This window comes from Syzygium oleosum, unplaced genomic scaffold (assembly GCF_021117445.2).
Source record: "Syzygium oleosum isolate NSW1041296 unplaced genomic scaffold, Sole_v2.1 Sole_v2.34, whole genome shotgun sequence".
Taxonomy (NCBI): Eukaryota; Viridiplantae; Streptophyta; class Magnoliopsida; order Myrtales; family Myrtaceae; genus Syzygium; species Syzygium oleosum.
This window is the reverse complement of record NW_026607518.1, coordinates 3,220,506-3,230,433: the sequence shown is the minus strand read 5'-3', so window position 1 is coordinate 3,230,433 and position 9,928 is coordinate 3,220,506. Positions and strand designations below refer to the sequence as shown.

Here is a 9,928-nt window from a genome sequence, read left to right as displayed (position 1 = left end):
GAGCTCTGCCCTCGCCCAGATCTAGCGAGGTCGAGCTTCGTCATGGCTGTGGGTGAGGTCGAGCTTGCCCAGCCATGATGAGCTCCGCCCTCGCCTTGCCCAACGACGGCGAGGTCTCGCCGCCCTAGCCCCTGGCCGGTCCGGGGGAAGAAGGAAAGGCCAAAAAAACAAACATAGAAAGGAAAAAAAAAAATTCGAGCTCCGCCCTCGCCAATGCCGGTGAGGGAGAGCCTTGCTGTCGCACAGCCATGGCAAGGCTCGATCTCGACAGATTTGGGCAAAGTCGAGCTCGTCCAGCGGCGGCGAGGGCAGAGCTCGCCATGGCTGGGCGAGCCTCGCCATCGCACAGCCATGGCGAGCTCTGCCCTCGCTGTCACTGGGCAAGGCTCAACCTCGCCAAATCTGGCGAGGTCAAGCTTGCCCAGCGGCGGCGAGAGCAAAGCTCTTGCCTAGCCATGGCGAGATCCTCCCTCGTGGTCCTCACCGGTGCCTGCGAGGGCAAGCCTCGCCGTCGCACAGCCATGGCCATATCTCGTAAGACCAAAAGTACCAACAATTGATCTTATATTAGTCCGTATCCTGCGATGATATAATATGAACCTATGATCACCAGACAAGCTTGGAGCATGTCCTTCAGAAACAAGATTTTATCAACTGCATCAATAAAGTCGGAAGAGGATATGCCTAAAGTACCAACAGACACGTATATATAAATTTTGGGCAAGACAACCTGAATGACAATGTTCTTTCCCCACGGAGCATCCCAAAGAAAAAATGAGTAGGATAGAATATGGGAACTGATCTGAATGGGAACATTGACCTGCTCCCTCCAGAAATGGAGTGAGCAATGCCCACTAAGTAGCACTGCCACAACTTGGCTTCCATCTCCTTCCAATGGAAAAGCCCTCCATTTTCACTGCCTTCAATTTCCGTTACTCTCAACAATAGGAGAGAATATAGTCCCTCATATTCATTCCTCCACCTCCATTCTCGTTAAAATTCATGCATTCTCAGACCCAAACACAGTGTAAGAAAACATTCTAGTATGCAATATCAAGCCTACCTAAATCAATTTCAACAATGCAAAATCTAAAACCAGAAGGTAAACTTACTATAGAGGGTAACACGTTGACATAGTGTTGATTCTGCGTAGCCAATTTCAGCTTCTCATTGATGGGACCACCATCCACAACCAGAATTTTCTTAGTGTTCTCCATTTGCTCGACATAGTTTACAATGTTCTTTGTCTTGTGTGTTGGGATCTCCACATCGTCAAATACCAGAAGCTGTGCAATTTTCAATAGCCAGGAAATACTATATCAAATATACAGCATAGATAGAGAAAAGAAAAGGAAGATTTCAATATAGAATGGGATCATTTTGAGGTATAGTGCTAATGAAGAGCAGTAAAGAGTTCAACATAACAAGTACCAAAGCAAAAGGTTGCTGAATAGCAAGATGGTAACAAAAATAATCGAATGATTGGGTCTATTTTGAAAGTCTTTTACATTTTCTTTTTCTTTAATGTATGAAGTGTAATTTTACTTAATGTCGAATAACTGAAAGCTCAAAACCTTTCAAAAGACACATATTGATATGTACGCCGTTTAGAATTTTTTCCTACTTTGCTAATATTAATTTTTATTTTTATTTTCAATATCTTGAAGGGAAAGCAAAAGGTTCATATCCAATAAAAATAGACCCTAAATCTCAAGATACTGCTCCTCACAAAAAGGAGAAGGTCATAAGCACAAGGATAATGAAGTAGGCAAGGCACGGACTCTAGGACATTACAAGTAAGACAAACTTGACTACAGAATTATCATCACTGCTTAGATGCCTTGAATTGAACCCCACAGGTTTACCATATCAAACGATTGACAAGTAAAAATTTGAAGAGCAGTGAGACAGATTCACCTTTCCTTCCCCCGCCCGTGCAGAGAGAGCTATCTTCAGCCCCAGGCGCCTAACCTTTTTATTGATCTTAATGGCATGGCTTCGTGGCTTTGGGTCATGCATTGTAGCACCACCTCTAAACTGTCTTCCAAAATTTGCTAGTCATATTTTACATACACCATCTCAGTAAATCAGACCTCTATAACAATTAGGCAAAACATAACCAAACGTGGGGCCCACGCCTAGAACCATGCCTTGCTCGACCAGTGCCCTTCTGTCGCCATGGTTTTTTGCCTGTTCCACTGACCTCACTAATTGTTTTAGTTGAATGCGTACCCTGTAGATCAACCAGTCAACATAATAAAAAATCCCCACAGAAGCTTCTCAGAGCAGTAAACGCATTCAGCATTCTAAAACTCTGCGAAAATAAAATAACCTATTCAATGGGAAGATAGTAGTATATCAATGGTTTCTCATTCTTCTACAATATTTTAGATGCTTCTCAGAGCAGTAAATAAAATTCGAAATGTTATTCAGTAGATCAAGCTATGCCATGAATTAATTTACAGCAAATACAGACACCAGATTTCAGAGTGCGTAAGATTGTTGTACAAAACCTGTTGTCGTTTTGCAAGCTGCCATCTCACAACACGATGAATAATATCTTTTCTTATAGGTACATCAAAAACATCTCCAGCTAAGACCATCAAGCCCTTATCTTCACCAAGAAAGTTCGTCACTGGAATTACAAGGTCCTGGTAAAGTCCTGAAAGAACGTCTTATGAGTATAATACTACGGCGAATAAGCAGAATGCTGATATCTCCCCATTGAAAAGCAAATATAACGGATAAGCCACTATAGAATATCCTGCATTCACTTAACAATCATGAAAATCATTTTAATACATGAAATATTCAAGGAAATATATTCTTGAGAACTCTTATAACATTATTAGTTCTGCAAGACATTTCAAACCTCTGGACCAATTCATGCTTTGCCTTGTTTCCTAAGCAATTCATGGCTTATTTTTCTACATTTCAAGTTGCATTTCCAAGGGCTATCGACACATGTAAAAGATGGTCATTATAATTCTCTGTATCTTTTACAAGAAAGACACTGTAAAGCACATTTCATCCATACCTATCTCGCGATCAGACACGATTACTTCCTTCTTGGACAATAAGTCAGAAGGGAAGTCAGCTTCACCATTAGGAGTCAGTATTGAGGTTGATAGCCTTCGACGACCAAAGAAAAAAGCACCGTCCTACACACAGTTACATAAAACACACCCCGATGTCAAGAGTCAAAGCTAAGGATGGCCTTATCTCATGTTCATCAATCAACTGCTATACTGTAGACAGTAGAAAGTAAGACAACCCAAGTCTGCTTCTTCAATAGGAAGAAACCACTAAGGTTATAGAGCAAAGCCGAGAGCACATTCAAAGACAAATAATAAAGAAATTGAAACATCCAAAATTATGATTTCACTCGCAATACACCATCGAAAGCATTTGATCGAGTAAAATCCGCGGAGCAAAGAACCATTCGCGGCCGAAACCGAGCCGACATGCCTCCACTGGCCCAACGGCCCGAGCGACCGCAACACCCTCCTGGAAATCGACAATGCCGCCATGTCCCTAACTTCGTCGGGAACCGTCACCTCCTCCTCATCTGCCGCCAAACAGAACAAAGCAACAGCCGCCATAAGAACGAAACTTCCACCGCTTTCCCTGAATCATTTCCAGCATCGCACACGCTCGAATCGGCGAATACATCCGGATGCATTCACCGGAAAACGGGAAAGCCGGCGTATCGATTCAGCTGAAACCCAACAGAGTTCAGGCTTAAGCGAGCGAGCGAGCGAGAGAGAGAGCTTACCGGAACCTCCGTGCGGCGGCGGCAGGCGGCGATGGACTGACGGCTGAACCTGAGTTCGGGCAGGAAGGGAGGGAGCGAGCGTTGCAGGGAAGGAGGAGAGAAACCCCAGTCGCCAGCCAAGTTTTCAAAAACCCTGCTTTGCTCAGATTGGACTATTCAGTATTCACCTCTAAAAGCCCATCAAAGAAAGGATTATGGGGCGGGCCGGAGTTGGTGTTGGGCGTTAAAGTCTTGCTCATATTTACTTATTTTTCGTATTCTTGTATTTTCTCTCACTCGTGCAACTATCTGATTTAGGTCATGGAACTGAATGATGAATTAAAAAAAGAAAAGGAGATATCTATTCAATTTCTTTTCGAAAAAGAAAGGAATAAAGAGAAGAAAAGTTTCCAATTTAACGAATGCGCACGTGGAGATATTGATGAACACACGAAGAGTTAACGGTATTTCACAGCTAATCAATTAAGCAGAGGCTTGTAGACTCCCTGGAAAGGAATCCTGACATAAGAAGTCCAATGGGAGCAATACTAAAAAAGGCAATTCTTTAAAAAAACACCGATATTGAGATTGGATAAAACAATGTGATAACTAAAAGGAATTACTGAATAACTTGATAAAACTGATATAACGCTGTGGATAAATGAGTATCTCCTCTAAATGGAAAAAGATTTTCTATGAAAATAAGTTTCGTCCCATTGGCCAAAGCTTGAAGAATTCTCGAAGGATCGGCGTATTCAGGACCAATATGTTGTTGTATTCCTGTAGATATTTCTCTTTCTCAAGAGTCAAAACAGGTAAAAACATCACCATGATTCCATATACTTCTTTTAAATATTTCAATCTAGAAAAAGAATTTATATCTTATGCTTTTGTTGTATAAGGGCTTTTGGACATTTTTGCCCCAGCTAGAAGCTTCGTCTCGGACCGAAAAGGACGGGCCAAAGCCCGAGAGCCTTTTCCTTCTTGTTTAGACACATAACAAAGCAATTTTCAAACTAGTGTCAAGTTTTTATCCAATCATCAAGAGAGGGTGAGCGGTTCCGGGTTCCTTACAAGTTCTACCTGAACTTGGAATCTACCTTCAGGTACAGGTTCCTCATTTTTTGAAACTTGAAACCTACCCATCGGAACTTGGAACTTGGAACTTGAAACTTACCTTGTCACAGATTCCAAGATAAGTTCCAAAGTCTAATAGGTTCTTTTTTTTAATTTCATTTTTAATTAAACAAAATGAAAATGAATGCAACAATACTGAACAAGCTTGTTATTTACCAAAAAGAATACAAAGACTAGTTTTTATGGCATTACGGTTCAAATAAATACAATTAAAATGAGAAGTCATTGTGTGAATCGATACTAGGGGCGAGTGGTTCCATGTTTCGTATAAGTTCCACTGGAACCTACCCATGAGAATAGGTTCTTCATTTTTTGAAATTTGGAACCTACTTTATCAAAAGTTCCAGGTTGGTTCCAAGGTCTATTCAGGTTTCATTTGTATTATTAATTGAACAATTGCAATAAGTCATCACCTTTAATGACCATCATTTGTTATGATCTATTGACCACAACTTATATTTAGACATACGAAAAATATGAAACATTAACAAGTCATAAAATGAAAGCTCGGACTAGTGGTTTCAGATTATACATTCATCATCTAATGTCATGAAACACCACATGATCATATGAAAATATAAACCAAGAAAAAACACAAAAAACTTACTTAGGTTTCAAGTTCCAGGTTCTAGGTTCTAGGTAGGTGTACCTAGAACTTAGAACCTACCCGTTGAAATAAGTTTTTCAATTTTTAGAACCTGGAACTTACTTTGCATACCTTAGAACCTAGAACCTACAGGTTCCTATCGGTCAGGTTCTCAGGTTTCAGAGTAGAACCTGGAACCATGCTCACCCCTAGAGCCACTTTACATAAAAAGAGTGGAGAAAAAACTAACGCAGATAAAGATAAAATTTAATTATTAAAATACTTGTGATAACAATTATTCAACATAAGTTATTTATGATGCCGAAAATTATACATTAAAAGGCGAAAAAAAAAAGAGTTTTCGAGTCAATTTATGAAGCTTAAAAGTATGTTTTGCTAATTGGGGAAAAAATAGTGACAAATAGAGAAGTCGAAATCAATTACTAGATAAGTTTGTTAAAATGCAATCTATCTATGATATCAACAGCAGATATAAGAATAGTTAAGTTCAGGAATATCAACACTGGTTCAATAGTTCGGCCTTTGGAGATGTTATTGAAGCAAATGTTACTTCCCTATCATACTCTGTGACCCAGTGGTTAATTGGGTTTTGTCTTACATTATTACTTTGAAATTTTTGTGGTGAAGAAGCTTGGTCCGATATCAATATTCTCTAATTTGGGTTATATAGATGCGCTTGGAAAGTGGCCTTGGACCTCAAATCGATCATTGGATAATGTTTTTCTTTTCCATTAAATCATGGACAAACATGTTGCAAATTTAATTATTTCTTGGATATTCCATGTTATTAAGTTACACATCTTATATCTGTTCTTAAATAAATATAAGGGTGAGCATTTTATCATGTATTTCAATTCTTGAATACGAATCTTGGGTGATATATATTACTAGATATGTTTGCTAAAATGCAATCTATCTAGGATATCAAATGCAGATATAAGAATAGTTAAGTTCAGGAATATCAACACTGGTTCACTAGTTCAGCCATTATGGAAGCTACAGAAGTGTTGGAGAAGTTATTGAAGCAATTGTTGCTTCCCATCATACTTTGTGACCCAGTTGTTAATTGGGTTTTATCTTACATTATTACTTTGAAATTTTTGTGCTTGGTCCTATATCAACATTCTCTAATTTGGGTTATATAGATGCACCTGGAAAGTGGCTTTGGACCTCAAATTGATCATTGGAGGGATAAGGACACTAGGAGTGCCATAACTTTCGTACGACGCTTACTTGAGTGCCATAACTTTTTTTTGGCTCACTTGAGTGCCACATCGGAGTAAAATAAATTATTTGAGTGCTACTTTCGGTGAAAATAGATCACTTGAGTGTCATTTTCAACAAATGAGCTGACGTGGATTTTTTAATTAATTTTTCAATCTGACGTGGATTTTTTTGATGTTATTTTATTGATTTTATTGATTTTTTTAATTTTAATTTTTCTTTATCTTTTTATTTTCTTTTTCTTTTTTTTTTCAAGGTTGGCGAGGGTCATCGGTGACCCTCGCCGGCGGCTGCCTTGCCTGCGGCCACGAAGGCTCTCGCCAAATCCGGCGAGGTCGCCTCGCCTGCGACCGCAAACGCTCTCGGCAAGGCCATCATGGCCTCATCGGCCGCAGGCGCTGCGGCGAAGGCTTTAGCTAGATCCGGCGAAGCCGCCTTGCCTACGGCGGCGAAGGCTCTCGCCAGATCCGGCGAGGCCGCCTTGCCCATAGCCGCGAAAACCGTTGGCAAGGCCAATACGGCCTTGCCGGCGCGGACGAAGTGGTGAGGGCTTCACTCGCAGCAGTGAAGGTTTTCACCAGATTTGGGGATGCCGCCACGCTCGCGGTCGGCGAGACGGCCTTCGCGGCCTCGCCTAGGGCCTTCGCGGCCAAGGGCATGGCGGCCCTCTCCCAATCTAGGTGAGGCCTTCATAGCCGGCGAGGTTCGCCGGTGTCCCTTGCCGAAATTGAAATTTTTTTTTTTGCAAAAATAAAAAAATTAATAATAAAAAAATTCAAAAAAAATTTAAAAATATTGTCTACGTCAGCTCCGGCGAAGCCACATCAGATTTTCCGGCTGCCAAATGGCATTTGGTACTCAAGTGATCACTCTTTCAAAATTTTGGCACTCAAGTGAGCCAAAAAAAGTTATGGCACTTAAGTGAGCGCCGTACAAAAGTTATGGCACTTCTAGTGTCCTTATCCCATCATTAGAGGTCAAGAACTGACTACTATCTACAGCTGGAGGATAGCTATTGGAAGATGATTTCGAATAACCATTGGAGAATGTTTTTTTTTTCACTAAATCTTGGACAAACACTATGCAATTTAATTTATTTCTTGGACAAACACTATGTTATTAATTTACACATCTTATATTTGTTCTTAAATAAAGATGAGGGTGAGCATTTTATCGTGCGTTTCAATTCTTGAATGTGAATCTTGGGTGATACATATTGGGAAAAATTGTGACCAGAGTTTAGATTTGGCAAATAATGTTTTCTCTGCGTCGAATTTAAAGCCGGATGCAAATCAAATTATCGGAGAACACCACCATACGAGGTAGATATGTTTGTTTCGGCAAAAGAACACTACAAGTGCCATAACTTGTGTACGGCGCTCACTTTGGTGCCATAAGTTTTTTTTGGATCACTTTAGTGCTAAAATTTTTGAAAAACGATCACTTAAGTGCTAAAATTTTTGAAAAACGATCACTTAAGTGCCAACTCCGGTGCCGTACACAATTTTTCGCCGGAAATCTGACGTGGCATTTTTTTTATTAATTTTTGAAGCTGACGTGGCTTGCCGGAGGCTCGCCGGAGATTGGCACTTAAGTGGTCATTTTTCAAAAATTTTAGCACTGAAGTGATCCAAAAAAAACTTATGACACTTAAGTGATCGTTTTTCCTCCGACTTGGCACCAAAGTGATCCGAAAAAAAGTTATGGCACCAAAGTGATCTCCGTACACAAGTTATGGCACTTATAGTGTCCTTTTGCCTGTTTGTTTCTAAAATCATATTCTAATTATTTTTCCTGAAAAGATCACTATAGGAGACAACTATCTCGGACTATTAAAATGAGACATTGGAACTAAGTCTATTTTGGTCGAAACATTGGAACTAATTAATTTGCCACAAAATATAACAATATGATATGGATATATTTTCCTTTAAAGAAAAGATTCGACAAGTAATTAATTTGTCACAAAAAATGCCAATTTAAGGCAATTTGTTTGCTCTTAAAGGGAGTTATAAAAGCAAAAGGATTTGAGAGGTCCTAAATTTTTTTTTTAAAAAAAGGAATAAGTGTATTAAAAAGAAGTATTGAAATTTGTCACGAAAGTGTAATTTAGTCCTATAACTTTCCAAAAGTACAATTAAGCCCTAAAACTTGTTATGAAAGTGCAATCGAGTCATAAAACTTTCAAAAAGTGCAATCTAATCCTAGAACTTGTCAAATTGGTCCAATCAAGTCATTCCGTTGTAGGACTCGATTACACTTTCATGATAAATTTTAAAACTTGATTGTACCTTTTGAATGTTTGATGACTCGATTGCATTTTCATGATAAGTTTTAGGATTTTCGGTGTACTTATCCTAGACATGGCCACGGTTCGGAATCGATCGGTTTCGGTTCATGGCCATGTATGAATCGGAACCGGTGGTTCCGAGCCAGTTCCGGTTCAGGCCCGCTTCGTAACCGGCAGGTAAAAATTAAAAAAATAAATTATGAAATAAAAAAATAATGAATTATCAAATTATGAAATAATGAATTATTTAATATAAAATATAATCAAAATGTACATTGTAATCAAATTTGGGGAAAAAAAGAGTTTCTCCACTTATCTGCAGTTTTTTTTTTAGAACCGGCGGTTCCGGGCCTGTTCCAAAATTGTTGGAATTGGAACCGGGCCCGTAGGCTACGGGCCGGTTTCGGTTTCGAACCACAGGTCCGGTCAACGAGCCAGTCCCGAGTTTGACCCAGGCTGGTTCCGGAAAATGCAATCGAGTCATTACACATTCAAAAGGTACAATCAAGTTTTAAAATTTGTCACGAAAGTGTAATTTAGTCCTATAACTTTCCAAAAGTGCAATTAAGCCTTAAAACTTGTTACGAAAGTGCAATCGAGTCATAAAAATTTCAAAAAGTGCAATCTAATCCTAAAACTTGTCAAATTGGTCCAATCAAGTTCTTCCGTTGTAGGACTCAATTACACTTTCATGACAAATTTTAAAACTTGATTGTACCTTTTGAATGTTTGATGACTCGATTGTATTTTCATGATAAGTTTTAGAATTTTTAGTACACTTATCCCGTTAAATTTTTTTTTTAAAGAATAATCTACCCTAACACAAAAAGTTCGTATTTCCAGAACATTTTCCCCTTCTTATTTACCAACGAACCGACCGTTTGAAACGCGGGAACACCCCCAAGACCCACCAGAG

The 9,928-nt window shown here is 39.4% G+C and overlaps 1 protein-coding gene across 1 annotated transcript; it reads right to left on the bottom strand.

Moving 5' to 3' along the window:
* Nucleotides 1-987: 987 nt before the first annotated feature.
* Nucleotides 988-7,211, bottom strand: LOC115668935 (uncharacterized). The gene is made up of 7 exons (XM_056305027.1): nt 7,022-7,211; nt 3,456-3,568; nt 3,038-3,161; nt 2,514-2,662; nt 2,126-2,233; nt 1,918-2,037; nt 988-1,286 (listed from the first exon to the last, which is right to left on the bottom strand). Exons 1-7 carry the CDS (start codon nt 7,209-7,211, stop codon nt 1,041-1,043), a joined length of 1,050 nt encoding a protein of 349 aa, XP_056161002.1. The 3' UTR covers nt 988-1,040.
* Between the last annotated feature and the right edge of the window lie 2,717 nt (nt 7,212-9,928).

Coding starts and splice junctions, on each gene's coding strand:
- LOC115668935 (XM_056305027.1), bottom strand. CDS start 7,211: ATGGGCAAGGCGGCCTCGCCGGATCTGGCGAGAGCCTTCGCCGCCGTA. Junction 3,162..3,455: donor AGTGGAGGCATGTCGGCTCG/GTTTCGGCCGCG, acceptor AACTGTGTGTAG/GACGGTGCTTTTTTCTTTGG. Junction 2,234..2,513: donor AGCTTGCAAAACGACAACAG/GTTTTGTACAAC, acceptor GTTGATCTACAG/GGTACGCATTCAACTAAAAC.